This window comes from Myodes glareolus, chromosome 8, assembly GCF_982192425.1.
Source record: "Myodes glareolus chromosome 8, mMyoGla1.1, whole genome shotgun sequence".
Classification (NCBI taxonomy): domain Eukaryota; kingdom Metazoa; phylum Chordata; class Mammalia; order Rodentia; family Cricetidae; genus Myodes; species Myodes glareolus.
In genome coordinates this window covers 34,014,211-34,034,247 of record NC_142033.1, presented here as the reverse complement: position 1 = coordinate 34,034,247, position 20,037 = coordinate 34,014,211, and the positions used below count along the sequence as shown (strand labels likewise).

General features: G+C 45.8%; 1 protein-coding gene across 7 annotated transcripts in view; it reads left to right on the top strand.

The window, feature by feature from the left end:
- The window catches only part of Dcun1d4 (defective in cullin neddylation 1 domain containing 4), a 90,411-nt gene extending 71,014 nt beyond the window's left edge, over positions 1 to 19,397 (top strand). For all 7 annotated transcript variants that reach the window (XM_048414875.3, XM_085691776.2, XM_085691777.2 and 4 more), the window contains 4 exons: positions 2,430 to 2,538; positions 14,093 to 14,197; positions 15,885 to 15,987; positions 16,162 to 19,397. In XM_048414875.3, coding sequence (XP_048270832.2) covers positions 2,430 to 2,538; positions 14,093 to 14,197; positions 15,885 to 15,987; positions 16,162 to 16,217 — 373 coding nt within the window. In that variant the 3' untranslated portion in view covers positions 16,218 to 19,397. The remainder of the gene's footprint in view (positions 1 to 2,429; positions 2,539 to 14,092; positions 14,198 to 15,884; positions 15,988 to 16,161) is intronic.
- The last annotated feature ends 640 nt before the right edge of the window (positions 19,398 to 20,037 follow it).

Sequence of the window (20,037 nt, the reverse complement as noted above, 5' to 3'; positions counted from 1 at the left end):
CTTCCATAAACAAAAACAGCAGGAAAGTTAAGTCAGGGGCTTGCGACAACCCAGCAGCATCGCTAGAGTTCCTGATTGGGTGGTCCAGGCAGAGCAGTGTCCCTCCGGTGGACTGCCAAGTAAAAGAGCAAGCAGAGACCTCATCAGATCCTCTGGAAACAGACTGGATTGGAGAACTGAGGAGGTCAGCTGGAGTACCCAACCACCTTGAGTTGTGTCCTGTCCTGAACTTTCAGCCTCTCCCTGGCCACCTCCTTTCCCTCACTTCAGGCCCTTTTATATTATAGGGTAACCCGTGGGTGACCCCTGGTGGAAGGATGTGCTTTTTGCCTTCTGGCACTTTTTAAGGGTGCCTCATTTTTATTCTTGACCTGTTCTGTTGTTCTCCTTAGTCCCTGTCACAGTTGGGGTAGGGCAGGCGCATCCATGCCCCGACAAGCATGGCGCTTGACATAAAGTCTGTTTGAGTGAGGGCTGGGACCAGAAGACAGTCAACCCCTCTTCCAGAACCAGCTTCTCGGTGAGTTCAAACAGTGCAGGACAGCTCACCAGTAGAACACAAGGTCAGAGGAGGACTTTGTAGTCGATTCTTGGTGCTAAGTGAGTTCTAGGGATAGGACCTGGGTCACCAGATTTGTGCCACAAGTGGTCCACCCCCACACCCCGCCAGCCATCTTGTTGGCCTGGTTCTCATCTTTAAGGCTTATTATATATTAGTTATTATGTAAAAATAACTAATTAGTGTGCTTCCTTATCAAAAGTATAAACACTGTCGCTCACTGGTAAAAACACGTTGTTGTCGTCAGGGCTCCCTGGAGAAACAGCTGTTTTCAAGTCTGGGGCTGGAACATTCTGTGCCAGAGAGCAAGAAGTGCTCAGAGATTGGTAGAGGCATGTCAGGAGGATGCAGACAGGGTCAGTGACCCCCCGTCCAAACTGGGGCTGCTTGTGCATTGCAGAGAATAAGACAGCAGCAGATGGAATCTGCTCAGTGAAAAGAAACTGCTAAGTCCACAGAGAGACAGAGAGGGTGGTGTAGCCCAGAGCTCCTCACAGGGTCGCAGGTCAGGAGCTGTTGCTCTGCACCTTTGGGTGTGGCCCTAGCAAGGCTATAAAACCGCTGTGTGTGGATGAGTTGGGGTGTGGAGTGGCCATGCAGCACCGCTGCCCGTGCTGCCCTGGGAGAGGCTTGAGAGGTGACAGAGGCTGGGGTGGGGCACAGGGGTGAAGCACAGGGGAGGAACTTGGAGTGGCTACCAGGTGCATTCATTAGGGGCTGTAGGAGAGCACCAGTCGAAGGCATGGGGGACCGTCACTGATGTGCCTGAATGTCACTGATTTGCAGTCTAGATCACTAGTGTCACCACGCTAGTCCGTCTTTCTGATCTGGAAGTGGATTTACAGCCTACTTATGGGGATGGTGAGGCATCAGAAAAACAGCAAGTTGGAAAAAAGATGATGAACTGGGTGTCAGCAGTCTTGAGTCATCACACAGACCATTTTGTACTTCAAAGCTCAGAAAGGACTTTGAGATGGACACTCGGGGGCTGGGGAGAAGGCTCGGTTGATTTGCTGCACATTGCAGTAGGGTTGAGTTGCTCCTCACTCCCCATATAAAAAGTCAAGCACAGTGGCATGTACTTGGAAGTCCGGCACAGGGGAGATGAAGACAAGTGAGTTCCCTGGGGTTCCATGGGGCTCCCCGATAAGTCAGTCTAGCTTACTCGGTAGATTTCTGGCTAGTGAGAGACCCTGTCTCCAAAAGCAAGGGGGACACCTGAGAAATGATGTCTGAAGCCAACCGCTGGCTCCTACATGCTTATACATATGAACACACAAATAAATACTAAGTGGGGAATCTGGTGCTTACTCCTTCCCAAGCCATACAAATTAATTCAGCAATAGGGAACAGCTTGATGTGGCAAGCTTCCTCATGGTATGCCCTGGAAGGACATGGAACACAGTGCCATGTTCCCATCAGCAGCACGCATAACCACAGGGAAATTACCTGACAGAGTGACAGGCTACAAAGACAGCTAGACTGGTCGCTAAAGCAGCAACAAGGGCACTTTGTCAAGCAGCTGGCGATGATCCAGCTTGTGTGCTTGCTAGCTGAGAAACGTTGGCAGGACACCGAGATGGCATGAGGGTTGATGGGAAGCGGCATTGAGGCTTTCAGGTGGCACAGCACAAGGTGCACGCATGTGAGGGGCGTAAATGTGAAGGGTGTGTGTCCATGTGTGCTTGGGTGCTGTGTATCCACTTTCCTGTGCCTTTGTCACTCACTAAAAGCGCAGAAAGCAGCTGGTCATGATGGACACAGTCCAGCTTCTGGCGTTTTTATTCTTTTGATTTTATATTACTCCAGTTGAAAAAAAAGCAAGCAAACGCCCACTCAGGTTGTAATTTGCCTTTATTCTGTTTCCTAGATGTGACACAACAGAAAAACTCAGAGCTACTTTGGATTACTTAAGATCATTATTAAACGATACAACAAACTTTAAGCTCATTTACAGATACGCGTTTGACTTTGCACGGGTGAGTTCTCTGGAACCTGTCCAGATGTCCCCCCTCCCCACCCCTCTTTTATTGCCTTTGGAGATTTGATTTTTACAAAGACATTGAAAAGTTACTCCCAGGGCATGAATAGGTTTCTAATGCTTTGAAAAACTGATTCTGGGCAAAGGTGTGTGTTCGCTAAAAATTTCAGTGGCAGCCGTTCCAAAATCCAGCTCCTGTGCCTGCCTGAGGCACAGCTGTATAGGAGCACGTGATATCAGAACAGTCAGATAGGTTTGAAAGGCTGTTCATTCTCACAGGACAGACCCTTGTCCCTTGAGGGACTAGAGTACTGATCAACCTAATCCAGTCTCGCTTGGAAACTGTTACTGTATTTGGAAAGAATGTGAATTCAAACCAAGGCTGATTTCCTGTTTGTTTCTTTAGTGATTCAAGTCCAAGTTTGTGGCAGTTCCCCGGGGTGGGGGTTGGGGTGGAAAGTCTGCTGTATGTTCCCGGAGACCCGGCCACATCCCTAATAACTGTGCTTTATTCCAGACTTGTGTTTTCTGTGTGTTTGTGTGTTTGTTGGGTTCAGATGGCTAGACTTCACTCGGCTGCTTTCTTAATAGTTCTGTTTGTTTTTTAGTAGAGTGAGGAGGGCTTCTTCCCTTCTCTGTGCTCTTTTTTGTTCTTCACTCTTTGGCTCTACCAGTTTAGCACCAAAAATGTATTCCACGGTAAATTATAGTTTGTCTGCAGTGGTACATTAGTACTGCTCTGTGGAGCCCTAGTTCTTGTCATACTGGTACTGCCATCTAATGAAGTCACCGTGTGCACAGAATTGGCGCTAGAAATAGATGAGAGTTACATGTAATGTTTGCGTTTATGTAATTATATGTAGGAGGTGGAGGCCAGGAATCTTGATTGTCCTTGAACTAGTGTTGTAGACCAGGCTAGTCTTGAACTCACAGAAATCTGCCTGCCTCTGCCACCTGAGTGCTGGGATTAAAGGTGCACACCACCACCACCCGGTTCCCCTGGTTCCCCTGGATTTTTATAATACGTGTCAAGGTCTCTTCAGGAATATCCTAACTTTCTGCACACAAGTTAACTCTTTCTGGCTTCCTGCTTAGGTGTTAGAATTCTCTTAGCTGCCCTCTGTGCTTTAGATTCATGTCTCACTTCTTCTTCCTGGCTTCGTCCATTCTGGATCAGTCCCTGCGACCCACCTTGCAGGAGCTCTTTGGGTCTCCTCTTTCTTGGTGCCTCCAGACCACCTCTCATGGTCAGTGTCATGGTCTGTATACATGGTGTATGTTAGTATGTGTATTCTGTTGCCCCATGACAACCAGGTGTTTTATCCATGTTATACAGGAGGTTAGTCAGAGGGAAATGGAGAAATTAACCTCTGTTGTGTTGTTAATAGACAGTAGATCGCACTAAACAACAGAGTTAACAGAGAACTTGAGTCTGTGACTTCCTCCAGCCCCAAATAACCATGTCCCAAGCTGCTCGCCTTGTGATGTCGCTGTGATGTCGTGATGTTGCCTGACCATCCAGCCTGTCTGCTTTCTGCTTCTGCTTGTGGTCAGCCGTTCTGCTTGCGGTGGGCTGTTCTGTTCGCAGTGGGCCGTTTTCCTCGAGGTGGGCTGGTCTGCTTGCTGAGGGCCATTCTCACGGTGGGCTGGTCTGCTCACTGAGGGCCGTTCTCACAGTCTGTTTGTGCTCTTACATTTCTGCACATCTCCAGGGCATCGGCCCAGCCACTTGGCAGCCTTCTGGGCCAGTTTGTCCTGCAGGATTTGTGTCCCAGTCACTTACACAACCCCAGTGATTGCTTGTTGTGACATTGGGGTTTGGGTTCAGGCTCTTCGTGCTCCCAGTAGATTGAGGGCCATGAATTTTATGTGTGTTCAGTAGAGTTCTTTGCTTTTAAGGAACATCTCAGTAGATACTGGTAAACTTTCCTTTTTATGTGATGATGAATACCAACTACTCATATTTTATCACTTAACAACCAAAGCCATGCAGTCCAGCCTGAATATACACTAAGGCGAACTTTTTAATAAGCCTTTATTGTGTTTAGCTATATTCTACGAGTTTTGGGAAGTTTCATTCTCATCTGCATTTGGTTAGAATATTTCTAAGTTCTGTTTTGATGGGCTCTTGTTATGTAGCCTGGCATCTTGTAATCCTCCTCCATCTCAGCCTCTCTCCCTTGTGATTTCTTTTTGACACAGTGACCATTTGAAAATATGTTGATTATTTTTCAGATGTTTGGGGTTTCCCAGCTAATCTTTGTTTTATGGATACCTAGTTTAATTCTGTTGGTTAGAGAAGTACAGTTTCAGTCTGTTTGATATATGGTCCAGTATATGACCTGCTCTGGTAGTGTTTGCCACGTGTGTCCCTATTGCCTGGTGACTGTTAGTTAGGTCAATTTGGTTGATGGTGTTCAGGTCTTTACTGATTGCTGTCAGTTGCTTCCATAAATCCCTCAATTTTAACATACTCTGTCACCTCTTCTCTCTCTCTCCCTCCCTTCTTCCCTCATATATTTTGAAGCTCTGATGTTAGATTTAAACATTACTGTGTTCTCCATGAACTGACCACTTTGCATTGTGAAGTGTGCCTGTTCCTTATTCTGAACTTAACTTCGTGAGAAACGCAGCCCCACCAGCATTCCTTCGATTACAATCTGCATGGCAAGTTGGTCCTTCCCCTTCCTTTAACCTGTGGCATCTTTGTATTCAGAGTGGGTTTCTGAAAGATGGTGTGCATGTGGGTATGGCAGGGCATGCCCTAAAGATGCTGATGCTGTATCTGATGTGAGTGTTACTAAAGTTGTTCACCGTTCGTCTGACCTGTTCTTCAAAGGAAAAAATATTGTCATTGTTATACCTTGTCCTCTTCCCGTGCCTCCTTTAGGACTGAGGTGGGGTTTTCTGTTTGTTGTGAGTCTTATTTCTCCCATTCTTTATTACCCATATCTCTACTGTATTGTTGTATTATTGAGTCCTGCTCACCCCAGGCCTTGCCTTAGGCTTTTGAAGGTTTGCAGTTTTCGGTGTTGTTTGTGTGTAAAGCTGTGGGAACCTTACAAAGATGCACTCTCACTTTCCCCGCCATACTTTGACTCACACTGTGAGGCTTCCTATCATTTTAACAGGCAAGTGTGTCTGTTGTCGGTACCCAGGTTGACGCTGCTTCTGAGCTCGTTCCTCTTATGCAGACCAGTCTCTAATACCATTTTCCTTTTGCCGAACCAGACTTTTTTAACAGTCCTTTCAGGCCAGAGCTGCTGCGGAGGAAGCAGAGGAAGAGGATTTCACTAACATGCTTCTCTTAGTACAGACTCGGAGACTGACACTTTGCCCTTCCTGTATGTCTTTCTGTCATCTTCAGCACTGTAGCTTCTGGTGTCATTCCCATCTTTATGTTTTGAGCATATTGTCTGTTGACTGAGATAGTTTTCTCTTTCCTCTGCTTTCCAGCAAGTAGTCCATGATGCTCCTGGCATGGTCCTCCTGGTTATTGTTCTGATTGGGTTTTGTTGGGTTTTTTTGAATATGGGGGTTCATAGTTTATATTAAACTGAAAATCTTCTAAGTGTTACCCCTTTAATGTATTTTATGTTCTGTATCTTTCTTCAACTACAAGATGTTTGTTATTTCTTGATACTGTTCCGTGGCCACTGATAGCACATTCTGCTCATTTTAAAGTTTTATTGCTATGTCTTCCATTGTTTATCTTTCCTTTTACATTGTCCAATGTCCTGTTAACATCTTTCATTGCAGACTACTTTTCATTTCAGAAGTTCCATTTTTTTTTAAGCCTTCCATTTTTCTCTTCCTCAGGATGGCGTCCTTGTGCCTCCTCAAGCATCTAGAGCTTGTTTACTAGGAACACTTGACAACTTTGTCTGCTTTTTCCAGTGTCTTCGTTTCTGGGTGCTGTGTTGGGCACGATTCTCTTAATGACGACTCTTGCTGTGGAGTGTGGTCACTGCCCTGGTAGTTGCCTTGGAGTGTGATGTGAGTTCTGTGTTGGCTGCTGGGCTTGCCTTTCCTTGCCTCTCTGCTTCGAGTCGGTGTGGCTCCGAAGGGGTGGTTCAGAGCAGTCTTTGTCCTAGCGGTGACTTGGTGTGTCAAGGCAGAACCTGCTCAGTACCCAGCATGAACACTTCCCAGGCTGACCATGGAAACACACGCCTCCCCCCCCCCCCCCCCCAGCATGAGCACTTCCCAGGCTGGCCGTGGAAACACGCGCCCCCATCTTCACTCCTCTGTCCACTCATTCTCTACTTAGTTCCCATCGTCCTTCTGGAGACTCTGTCTGCGCACCAAGAAGTGTGTGGGCAAAGACCAGAGGAGATGGCTCATAGACTTCCAGGCTTTGTGTTGAGCCTCTCAGCTCCTTTCCCTCTTCAGCCTCCAGATTTTTCTCTAACTCAGGAAAACCCTTGGGCTCTGATTGAGTTTCCTTTTCCTTTGCTGCGGCCTGGAAACCACCTCCATGGTGAAGGTGTTGTGTAGGGCTTCCCTTGTTTCCTCACAGGGGGGTTAGGGTCTGTTTTCAGAATGGGAGAGCAGGCACTTCTTTCAGTTTCAGAAAACAACCAGGGTTGTTTCTAAGTGAAAGTAAAGTCTGGTCTTGGCTGAAAGCAGAATGCAAGCTGCAGCAGGCTTCCTCAGACCCCCAGCTCCCAGCCACGGCACTGATAGTTGCTGTTTGTTATGAATGTTCCACTTTAGCTTGGTGCTTGTCCCACCAGCTCTTATCACCTGGTTTTCTTCATTTACGTTTTGCCTCAGGGCTTTTAACCTTTCTTTCACTCTGTATGTCTTGTTCCATGTCTGACTGGCTGGCGCTGGGCATCTCCTCCTCTTTTTCCCTTCTCTTATTCTCTGTCTCTTCCTCCTACTTAGTCTCTGCCCACCAGCCCTGCCTAGCTATTGGCCATTCAGCTTTTTGTTAAAACAACCAGGTGCCTTAGTCAGGCAAGGTGAGGCAACACATTTTATAAAATTAAACAAATGCAGCATAAACAAATGTAACACATCTTTGCCTAGTTAAACTAATATCCCATAACAGCAAACCTCTTTCTCCTACTATCTTTTTTTTTTCCTGCTAGAAAAATAACTCCTAGGAGTAATAAGTTATAATTAACACAGCAGATCTTTTTTTATTGCAGTTTCAATGAAAATTGAAATACTCAACAGTTTTAATAGTATCTTAAATATTGATAAACAACTGTACATTAAGTATTCTGAGTGATATTTTAATATATTAGAAAGGAACTATAATACGGTGGCTCTCAACCTGTGGGTCGTGACCTCTTTGGGATTTGCAAGCAACCTTTTCACAGGGGTCGCCTAAGACCATTGGAAAACACAAATGTTTACATTATGATTCATAACAGTAGCAAAATTACAGTTATGAAGTAGCAGCAAAAATAATTTTATGGTTGGGGTTCACCACAACATGAAGAACTGTATTAAAGGGTTGCACTGTTAGGAAGGTTGAAAACCATTACTATAATATTAGAAAATAATAAAATGGTTCTTTTGACATCTCTTCACCAAAATTGGAGTCCCAGGGGAATCATTTCTCTCACTTTTAAAACTTGGCTCTGAAGAGATAGTCCATCTGTTAAGAATGCTTATTCTTGCCCAGGATCTGGGTTTGGTTCCCAGAACCCACACGGCAGCTCACAGCTACCTATGACTCCCATTCTGTGGGTTCTGATGTCCTCTTCTGTCCTCTGAGGCCACTTGCACACATGTGGTACACATGTACATGCGTGCAAACACTAATAGACATAAAATGTTTAAAAATAAAATAAAAAATTTGCAGCCAACTAGAAATGAATCCAGCTATAAGTTTGTATTACTTCCCTCTGAGTCTCACTTTACTGTAGTTTTGTAGATGTCACTCAATTATGGTACTTCAGAGGTCGCCTGGTCCAGTCTTGTCAGTACTTGGTGATGAAGTAGTGCCAGACTAGAGGGGCAGCTGGGAGCCTTTGCCCTGCCAGTCCTTCCCATAGTGCCGTGCTGCCTTTCCTGACCCGCTGTGCTTTGACCAAGTTTGCCTGCTTGTGTGTCTGTGTGAGGACACCAGATCCCCGGGCCTGGAGTTGCAGACAGTTGTGAGCCGCTGAAAGAGTGCTGGGACTTGAACCTGGGTCCTCTGGAAGATCAGTCAGTGCTCTTAACGGCTGAGCCATATTTCCAGCCCTCCTCTGACGTCTTATAAAGGGAAAAATAAAGGAATAAAAAACACAAAGTCTGCAACAGTTCTCTTCCGTAACTGGAATTTTTTCTTAGTATTTCCTGCATAAGATTTCCTCCTTGGTGTAAGTTGTGTTTCTTATATAACTGGCATCATGTGGCCTCCTCCCAGTTGACAGTGTTCTCCCTCAGTTCCCTTGGGCTTTTTAAGATGGCATCTTACAGACTGATCCCAAACAACTGGTCCTCTTGCCTTAGCCTCCCAAGGAGCGGCAATTGCCTATGCCACTGCAGATGGCTTTGGTTCCTTTTGAAAAGGACCTGGTGAAAACAACTTGCTATCAGATGAAGAAAATGAGATAAAAAGCTAAGTAGAGTAATTTTTCATTTTGATGTGAGACTAGTCAGTCCAGGTATATTTGGCTCTTTTTATGTTCTCCCTCAGTGGAGGCAGGCTGCTGCGATCAGAGTCGGGAGGGTTGGCATTGTGAGTACTAAGTAGAATCTGGCTGCTGTTAGCAGCAGTGGCAAGGCCAGGTAAGAGCAGAGTCCATGAGTTTGCAATGTGGCTGGGGTTCAGCGTCCCCCAAGGCAGGGCTTCCTCCAGCCACGGCCTCAAGAAAGAAATGTGTCTGACTTGGAGCCCAGGAGTTAGTGGTGGGCCTGAGGGGACACTTGGAGGGAGTAGGCTTGGGGCAGAGCTGGTCTGTGGAGAGAAGTAGGCCTTCAAGATGAGGAAGGCCGAGAGCAAGCCAGCTGGCAGAGGAATGAGTGCTGGGCCTGTGGGGAGGTGTCTGTTTTCCTTCTTGACATAGGCCGTAGCATTTGAATGGAGGATTTTTGTGGGCAGAAGATACATACATGTTTGATGGGAAAGGATCGGACTGGTCAGGGCCTTGGTGTCTGCTCCCTGTTCGCAGTCGCTGTCAGTCAGTGCTGCTTAGCAGCTCTGCTCAAGTGACTTGGGAAGTTGAAGAGTTTCCTCACAATCAGCAGTACCTTCTCCCTCCAAGGAGAACACACTGCAGCTGATTATGGATGCCATAGGCTACGCTAGGTCTTGTGTTTTACAGAGTTATTGTTCACCCTAAGCAGAATCTGCTGCGAACATGAAGATTTCCTTCTCTAATCTCCACTGACTTCACTAACCAATGTATTCGCCTAGCTTCTGCACAAACTCCAGCACAGACGTGACAGCTGCCCCAACCCCCAGAGTTTTCCCTCGTACTTCACTATAATTTCAGGGAAAACAGAAGTTAGGCCTGGCTGGGTGAGAGACAGGATGGGGATAGTACGACACCGTTGTCTACTCTCTGCTCCGTAAGCCCCAGAACCAGGTTGGTTTCGGCTTTGGACTCTTCTCTGGGTACCCAGCTTGCTCAGCAGTTGCTCATCCAACCGTTTGGCTTGTGAGTATCTTCGTACTCCAAGCTCTCCTCGTGAGGCCCCGAGAAGCAGTGCAGGCACCCAAGAGTGACGGACTCAGGCCTGGAACCAGGACAGACCTTGAGTGTGACCTCCGGGTTCTGCCACCCCCAGCGGCCGCTCCCCGTCCTGGGGTGAGAGTCTCGGGGTTGAGAGCGGTGTCTATCCTGACCCGGTGTCTATCCTGACCGCGGTCGTGAGTTGAATGAGTTTGATTGTAAAGGTTGGAAATACATTCACAGAAGTGGAAGTAGCTGTGGGTCCTTCTCTGACACAGGCCTCAGGAAAGCATCATTGTTTGCCGAGGGCAGTGCTCACAGTAGTAGGGTCTGTTTGACTAAACTCAGTGGTAAGGGAGGAAGGTAGTGCCTGCTGGAGGCGAAAGCTGAGCTTACTTAAAGCCTTGCAAACATTGTGATCTGTATGCTAATGTTATTGGCTCAGTTCTAAGCAAAGTTCTTTTTAGTTTATTTTTTTCAGGTTTTGTGACTTGTGTGTGTGTGCCTTTTAAAAAACATTCCACTCAAAAACAAAACTGAGTTGTCATATCTTCAAGTTTCATAAACTGAGTCACATTAGTGAAGATGTTTTTGAGGTCTACCGAGACCTCTGTCTTCACCTTACATTTATTTCTTGGCTGTATAATAAGTTGAGCTGTCTCCTCTACCCCCACCCTGCCCTCAGGCCAGGATATACCGGATTGGTCTTTACTTTTGGCCTTTGATTTCATATGCCAATTTGTAGCCTGATTTCCGCCACTCATCTTAGGAGTCGTGGCTGCTTCTATGGTTTTTTGAGTCCAATAAGCCTCTTAAAAAACTTTGGACTTTTTTTTTTCCATTGATGATTTTTATCCTTTCATTGTAAGTTTAATAACCCAGGACTTTTTTTTTCCCCCATCTAAATCTCAAGCCATTAAAATGTGAAACCTGGCAAAAGGCAGCCAGGAGCGGTTGGAGTCCTCTGATAAAGCAGTATGGAACGCGTCGAGCTTTAAAGCGATTTTTGTAACATTGTAACATCAGAGTTACTTTTACTTCCTTAAGAAATTCTTTGTTTCAGTTTGTGGTAAGGCCTTTGTGCCACTTGAGAAAAAAATAATTATTACACCTAACAAGAGGGTCTGCCCAGAGATGCTCTACACAATCAAAGGCACTTAACAATCCCACCTCAGCAAAGCCCGATTATTCCTGGCCTCTGCCATCAGTGTTCGGCTTCTGGAGTGCGTTCCTTCCAGGTAGATAGCGTCTTGGACTAAGGTTCTGAGGTTGAGGGCTGCTGGAGAGCTTGGCGCTGTGCGGCCGCTGGTTTATTCTCTGAGGAAGATGGGATCCTGTTAGAGTATGAGCGTGGGGAGGGGCATTCAGACCTGCTGTGCTTCTGTTACTTGAAAATTTACTCTCTTGTATTAAAAAGTTAGCATTCACAAAGCATTTGGGTCTGGAGGTGGGTGGGGAGAGAGGAGAGTGTGCTTCCTTCTCCTTCAGCCCTGTTGTGCCTCCTGGGATGTGACCGAGGGCCATCTCAGAGCTGTCATCTCTGTCCTGACCTGTCCGCCCTGCTTCTGTCTGTCCAGGAGCAGTCACGCAGACCCATGGCTACTGTACTTTATTCCCTTGCCAAGAGCTCTTGGATGTCCCTGCTGTGTCCCTTGAACTTGAAAGGTGATTTAAAAAAGAAATAGGAAAAAAAGAAAAAGCCCGTTTATGCTGATGACTACCTGGTGGCATCCTGGCAGAACCATTTCATTTGAATCAGGAGCTCCCATACAGAGTGTGACTTCAGGGATCATTGCTGTCTGTCACGAGACCCCCAGGAGTGTCTCTGTTTCAGTGCATGAGAAGGCTTTTGCTGTGGCCCTTCACCGTGGCGTTTCCCCGGAATTTGTGGTGTTTACCACTTTGGTTACTGCATTTGGCCACATGGCCAGCATGCGCACTGTTGGTGGTCAGTGGGAACTGTTCAGGTGGTGAGCGCATCCATACTATCTCTCTCTTGTTTGCTAGGCGGAAGATGGTGTTAGTGATTGGGAGCTGCTGGCTGCACCCTGCACAGCAGGAGTGAGCAAGTGCTGTTCCGCTGCCCTCTTGTGAGTCTCCTGCCTTCCTGCCTCCCTTTCCTACCTGAGTAAAGTTTGTCAGGCGATCACAACGTTGCAGAGTCTGTCCAAGTCTTCTGTACCTTTTTTATTTTCGTGCGTCTCCTGTATGACAAGGCTATTGATGGTGAAAGAAATCACAAGGTAGTTCAAGGCCAGATGAGACACGGGGGGCAAACGAATGGTTATAAACTTCAGCGAAAGGGAACTTTGTACGGTGCCAGTGTGGTCAGTCGGTGCCGAACACTATTTTGCTAAATGGACTTTGACTAGATCTTGTGGTCCCACGTGTGTTTGTCAGTAATCTACTAGTTTTCTTGTGGCTCACTTCACAGCACAGCGCGCTGTTGCTGTCTGCCACACCCACTTCTCAGGCTAAGTGATGTTTTGTATTCACTTCTGCAGTGCTTCATAGAAGCAGAAACACAGCCCACCTACCGGGCCGGTGGAAGACTGCCGGTCTTTAGGTCACCTCTGCTGTCCTCGTCCCTGACAGAGCTAGTGCTGCCAGGGCCTGGTGGGCCATCTGCTTCACCAAAGGATGGGCAGAGGGCGCTGTAGAAAGGAGCATGCCACCCCCGTGCACAAAGAGCTGCCACTGGGATGTCTTCCCCGTCACCAGGCTTAAGTTGTGTAGCCGTTAACAGGGAAGGGTGGTGCAGTGCTGTTCGACCTGGCTTGTTCGTGAACAGCTGTTGTGCTTAGCGGCTGTGTCCAGAAGTCCCCTTGACTGTCTTTCCTAAGTGGCAAGTTTCCCCTCGTTGGCTTGTTGAGCCTCGCATAGCTGTTTGGCTTTAATTCCCCTGGAAATCAGTGGCGTGGATAGGAAACTGACCATGTACTAAACAGCCCTTGTGTCAGAAGGCTTACACGGCCAAGGGTGGTTGTAGCGTGGTTCCCTGACGTGGTGAGGTGAGCACTGACCTTCTGCTGCAGTGGGAGAACCAAGCACCTCTCCCTGTCGTAGACACGTCTGTCCTCTTGCAGACTTCCCCTCCAGTTGATGGGCCACATGAAGGAGCGCCGTGGGTGTGTGAGATTGCCTCCTGGGTTTGAGAACACATTTTCCCCTGTAGGAACTGACTGCTTAAGTTTTAGAGTGGAAATGTGTAAGAAAAATGTAATGAGAAGCAGAGTCTTTACTTAGAAGTAAAAGTGGAGTGAGCTTACTTTGTGTGTGCTTGCGGTCTGTCTCCAGCTTCCCATAGTCACTAGCCACTGTCTTAGGAGTCACATGTGACCCTGCTAGGTAAGTTCTGTGGAACTGCAGACCCTGGTGCCCTAGAGCAGGTGCATGGGCATGGCTTCTGATTGGGAGAGATGCTCCAGGGCTCCAACCCTTCCGAGGAGCTGAATATAGTTCCAGTATATTTAGGAAGAAGAAAAGTATTTACCACGTGAAGTAAAGCTGTAGGAAAACTGAGGAAAGTCACTTCTAAGCTCTTAAAAACAATTCACTTGCACTCCCCTGAGTCCACCTGAGGGCTTTTGGATCAGCAGTTAAAACTCTGGTAATTATCATAATGTAGAGCAAGCAGGCTATGGTTTTATTTGCTGAGGAAATGATTGTGGATACTACTACATAATGGATTTGGCATTAGGGTAAAGTTACTCACATCAGTCTTTCTCAAAATAAACGTACATGTGACATTCAAATGTCAGGCTTCCCATTGTGTTTGGCTACTGTTTCCTCAGTCCCCTTCAGGGTTTTATGCTGTGTAATAAATGAGCTGTTTGTTTGCCAATTTCTTACGGGAGTGAAATGCATGTTTGAGTTATCAGAGTTTGTGATTTAGAAGCATCTGGCTTACTCTTGTTTTTGTTTGTTAAACAGGAAAAGGACCAGCGCAGCCTAGACATAAACACTGCCAAGTGCATGTTGGGACTGTTACTAGGGAAAATCTGGCCCCTTTTTCCAGTTTTTCACCAGTTCTTAGAGGTACCAAATTTATTACTTTATGAAATGTATATGTGCTTTCTTAGGACTACCACATGTTTCTCCTGACCATTTTATGTGATTTTTCTTTGTACTAACTTTCTGCTCATAGGAATTAAGGTTGCTGATTGCTGTCAGTCAGCAGCTGCGTGTCTTGGAGTGTATGCACGTGTGCGTGCGTACATGCGTGTGTGTCCGTGTGTGCACATCTGTGTGTGCATACATGCGTGCACCCGTGTGCATGTGTCTGTGTGTGAAGTTGTGTGTATCTGAATAGCCAAGCGTTCCTCTCTCTGCCCCATGTAGAGATCCCACTAGTGTTAGACTCCCAGCTCTTTGTAACAACAGAAATTGAGATTTACTTTCTTTCAGATGAATTTCCAGTTTTAAGCCAGCAGTAAATATCAGCCACTAGCCTCTCACTAAAATGAGTTTCATCTCCAAGTGACTGGCGGAGTTCTTGGGTAGCTGTGAACACTGGATTAGGCGGGCCAGCTGTGCCGTGTGGCATCTGCTTATGCTTCCCCGCCACGCGAGCCCCTTAAACGTGACCTTTGCTTTTAAGAATGATGTAGGATCTTTGAGAAAATCCAGTGTCTTGCCCAGTTCCAACTCCCTCTTGAAATAATCTCCCTTTACAACTTGCTTTCTGTAGTGGTCCAGAAAGCTGAGCATCTGATGTGATTTTTGAAGACTGTCACTAGAAACCACTTGTAACTACTGACTGGGACTCGTTAATATAAGTAACATTGGTGCGAGGGTGCTCTCCCCGGGATCTGTCCCAGCTTCTCTGTCCATCGCTGAGACTAAGCCCTCACTGTCAGAACAGGAGTAGGAGTGGATCTTGTACGCAGTGAGTCTAGTAGGATTTGAACCTTCAGGTGAAGGGTCCTTTGACTGAAAGACGTGGCTCTGAGTAAGTTTCACATTACTCAGTCCCAGGAACCTAACTGGCTGTTTTGAGACTGATGTTCACTTTCGTGCTTCAGAAGTTAAAGTTGGTGCTTTGCTCTTACATAAGATTGTGTTTTCCTTTTAGAGGGTGAAAGCAAACCTCCCATCTCAGTCTTCCTCTTGCCTGCACCCTCAAAACCATTAACTTGACTCTTTGCCCTTTTAAGATTTATATTATTTTGCTCTTTTTATTTTATTTTTTCCACAAGGATTTTTAAAATGTTAGCTCTGGATTTTAAGTTTTTAGGATACTATATTAATCTCCCTGTAGAAGATTTCTTGTTTAGGAGTGATAGAGTTACCCCTACATGGCTATCCCAGTTTCGTCCATGATGAGACCGGCAGCCGGCATGTGCATAGCTCTCAGCAGTGACTGCCTGAGGCTTGCCCTTGAAGTAAACAGCTTGGCAGTGGGCAGGACTGTCGTGTCAGGTTGCCAGTGGGACCTACGCCTCGTTTAGCACTTACTTTGTGCCAAGTGCTGGATGAAGTGCTTTATATCAACTATGTGCTCCTCTCATTGAATCTCCGCAGCGTTGCTGCTGCTAGCTTAGGTTGTGTCCTCATAACGGTATTGCCACTTTAAAGTCTCCTCCTGCTCTGTGTCACTGTTTCCTAGACTGCTGCTTCAGTTGAGTTAACCCTGCATGACCTTTCTTATGTTGGTTCATACAGATACTGGAACCATCCCACTTGTTCATTTTGTGTCGTTAACCATGTTGCTTTCCCCCATCAGCAATCAAAATATAAAGTGATAAACAAAGACCAGTGGTGCAACGTGCTGGAGTTCAGCAGAACCATTAGTCTGGACCTCAGCAACTATGATGAAGATGGAGCGTGTGAGTACTCGCTGCTGGGCAACCCCTCCTTCCTCCCTGGGAAGAGCTTCCCCTCCCTCCCGCTCTCCCTCTCCCCCCCCCTTTGCAGTTGAACCCGGTGCCCCATGCGTGTTAGGTAAGTGTTGTACCTCCACACCTCCAGCCCTCACACTGCTGCCTCTTCTCTCTCTCCAGGGCCAGTTTTGTTGGACGAATTTGTGGAATGGTATAAAGACAAACAGATGTCCTAGGACTGTATGCATAGCAGCGAGAGAGTCACTGTTACCACGGTTACGTCACCCATTAGCCATAAACTGCTGTTTGTATCGAAGCGCATGCTGCTTTTCTTGCACAGTCTCCCTCCTGCAGGGGTGTTTGGTGTCTGCTATTGAATGGGCCTCTCTGCTTGCTGTGTAGCATTGTTCTCTTGGAGGCTGCTCTGCAGTCCACTTCACACTACAGATTGGTGAATCGGCCAACGTCCTCACTGTGATTATGTGTACATTTGCTGTTTCAATTTTGTATATGTGTATAAAATGAAAAGCTTCACCTAGAGATTATTTCTGCAAAAACGTATTGTAAAAATAATTTTGTGGCATATTTCTAGTCCCCCCCCCTTTTTTTTTTCAAATGAGCCAATTATACTTTATTTGGTCTCAAATGTAGCATTTCAGAAAATGTTATAACTGTCCCCATGAGCAAATATTGCCAGAATTAACCTCATTGCTTAAGAGGCCCAACTTGTGGAAGAAGTGGGAGTCATGACTTACAGTGGCACATGCCAAACCTGACTTGGTTTCCATGACAACTTTGGTATTTTAAAGTGATAAAAAGTTATAACTATTTGAGCACACAGACATATAACATGCTACAAAGCATTTCTAAAGCAAAGCTATAGGTTTATGGGTTTCTTAAATTATTATTTTCTTCATTTTTTAAATGTTAACACTGTTGGTAGCTTGACCATAGGTACAAGTGGACAAATTAAAATTGCTCCTTTTAAATTTCAAATTGAAGCTTAAGTTTCCCTAAACCTCTTGCTGTTTCTCCCTCTGCGCTCCTCTCGCAGTGTTTGGTCTGCTGGAGCTCTCCATGCCACTGTAAGACGTCCTTCGCCACCCCGTGAGCCGTTTGTAGCTGCAAAGCACTTTTAACTGTGTCTTGAGTGTCCTGTTACTCTTTCACCGTGTCTGTAACCTTCCAGGGTTTTTGTTTTTGTTTTTGTTTTTGTTTGTTTGTTTGTTTTTGTTTTTGTTTTTTTTAAAGACCACAAGTGAGAGCTGTTTTGTTTTCTGTCTTTGTTCTTCTGTGTTAGGCATTTCCTGGCAGCATGTCCATTGCAGGCAGTGGACCCAAAACCACCAGCATTGCGCTAACCCTGTTCACACTGGGACCTTTCCCAGAGGGGCCACTTGTCATTCCCTGAGTCACGTGTTCAGAAGGGTGATAGCCATTATGTGGATAAGAAAACCAGAGCAATCCCAACGGTGTTTCTAGGTTTGTATTTTATGTCTTTCTTTTGTTTGTTTGCCTTGCCCCTCTTGAGGAAGTGTGTAGTTAACAGGCTTTCCCCCAATTATTTGGTGCTATGATTCACTCAGTCCCCGAAGTTTGTGAAAACCCATCTGAAGATTTAACCCAGTAAAGAGCTAATGACTTGTTTGCCGGGTGAATGGTGTAGTGGGGTAAGATCTGTGCCTGCCCAGGCAAGCGATGACCAGAAGATGTTGGGATTATTGGCCAAAAAAAAAAAAAGTCGTCTCCATTAAATGTGAACCTTTAAATGGCGTTAAATGAGCGACGCACACAGACAATGCTACCCTCGATCACTGTTTCAGTTTCTTTCCAAAGTGTTGCGGTTTTCATCTTAGTTCGTTCCCCGATTGAACCACCAAAGACAGAGATGTTGTATGTATATATCGTGTGCGTGCATATACAAAACCGGGATGTGGTAGAATGCAACTACTTGCCTTTTTCTACCAAATAATGAGGCTTAGTTTGCTGTGAAATAAACCAGAAGTTTTTTAAAAAAAAAAAACAAAAAACTCAATATTGCTTTAGCTTCCTTCATCATCCCTTGTCTGCAGTCTCACAAATTAGTATCTGCACACAATGTCAGCTTCACAGGAAACCACAGATATTGAGACCGCTACGTGACAGGGTTCCAGTGCATGCAGGTATGTGACAGTGGGGGCCGGCTCAAGGCAGGCGTGGCCCTGTGCAGGGTGATTCCTTTTCAGGTGCACCCGAGGCGAAAGAATCACTCTTGAGTTGGATCAGCTGTCGATTGCCTCAGTGCAAAGACGGATCATAGATGGAATTATTTTAGATGTTGCGCGAGAATCTGGAGAATGTTTTAAACACTAAGCACAGCGATTCTGGGAATAAAGGGTTGTTACCAGGGTGAAAAATTATATTTCATCCACAGTGAACATTTTGACGATAGAGACTCAAGTAACAACCCTCATGGTATATGGCATGGAAGCCAGCATTCCGGAGGGGATAATCAATATTTGGAACTCCAAATACTCTCTGAACTGCCGCGAGAACCGAACCTCTGTGACTGCTGCTTGCCCTTGGTTTTCTCGATTTTGCGGAGCTGTTTTTAAGGGGAGGCAGACCAAGTCATAAGACACCTTCTCTTGAAGAATTGCCAAGTTATGCAAGTTGAACGGTCACCAAGAGCACTTAGGGCCGGCGCTGGAAGAAGTCGGGGGGCCTTGGGGTCGCCAGTCCCTGAGCTCCACCCGCCTTCCCTGTCTTCACTTGTGTTCCAGCGCACTGCAGTGCCCTCTGCTAGGGAATACGGCTTGTAGACGTTTACACAGCACTAGGTAGAAGTCAGCCGGCTAGATTTCCCAGGTACCCTGGTAGCCTTAGACGTGCCCCCTTTGAAGCATGAACTCTGAGTTCAGTATTTATAAGTCTAACTAGACCTCTAGAATCTGGTTTAACAAATTTCTGTTGCCTCTGAGTCTCCACCTAACCATATTTTTGAAGTCTATACAGAAAGCTTTAAGAGTTTAATTTGTGCCCTTGGTTTTTATTTTTTACAACTGCTAAAATACCTCTGTAAGCCTTATCGTTTATCCTTTCATATGTTGTATAAAATTGTATAGAATTCATTGACCAACTGATAACGTTGGGTATCTGTAAATGAGACCAAAATGTGGGTTGCTTTTTTTTTTCATCAAATAATTTCTCTTGGGCGTTGCTGTGAAATGCACAGTAGCCAGCCTATAACTGTGAATGCCTTGTGTCGTCAGTATTTGCATTACATTCATGAAAGTGCAAGTCCTGTGACTCCCAGCTTAACTCAAACACTGTTATGCCACCTAACGAGCACAGCAAACTGGTTTAGGTTCTAATGGAATTGATGTAAAACGATATCCCATAAATAAACAGATATTTGTGTTTGGTTTCAGAACTGATTTTTGGGTTCCTTGTCCTCTTGGTTTCTCTGCCCAGAACATTTTTGGGTAGTTTAAAGTATTTTTTTTCTTACAACTGCCTGCTTTCTGCCAGCCTTTTTTATTAAAAAATTTTACAGGTACAGGGGGAAAATGCAGGAATAATACAATGAACATGTATATTCCTGTTACCTAGACATATTTTGTGGCATGAACCCGTTTCTCTCTCTCTCTCTCTCTCTCTCTCTCTCTCTCTCTCTCTCTCTCTCTCTCTCTCTGGGGGTGTATGTGTGAGAGAGACAGAGACAGAGAGAGACTGTTTACATCACTTTCTGAATCATTTGAGAGTGAATTACATTATAAAACATCACACAGAAGATTTTGAAATAAGATATAATCTATACCACTGTGTGTGTGTGTGTGTGTGTGTGTGTGTGTGTGTGGTGTGATGGGAGTAATCTAGTGGTAACACTCTACAATGCTCACACTCAATTTTAACAATGGTAATGTTGCTTGATACATAGGGTTGATATTTCCCTAATTCTATCAACTGTGGTCTTTATGGGTACCTTATTTTCCATCCAAAGATAGGAATTGTATTTGACCTTTATAGCTCCAGTGTCCCAGAGTCGGAGGCAGGGGGATCTCTGAGTATGAGGAC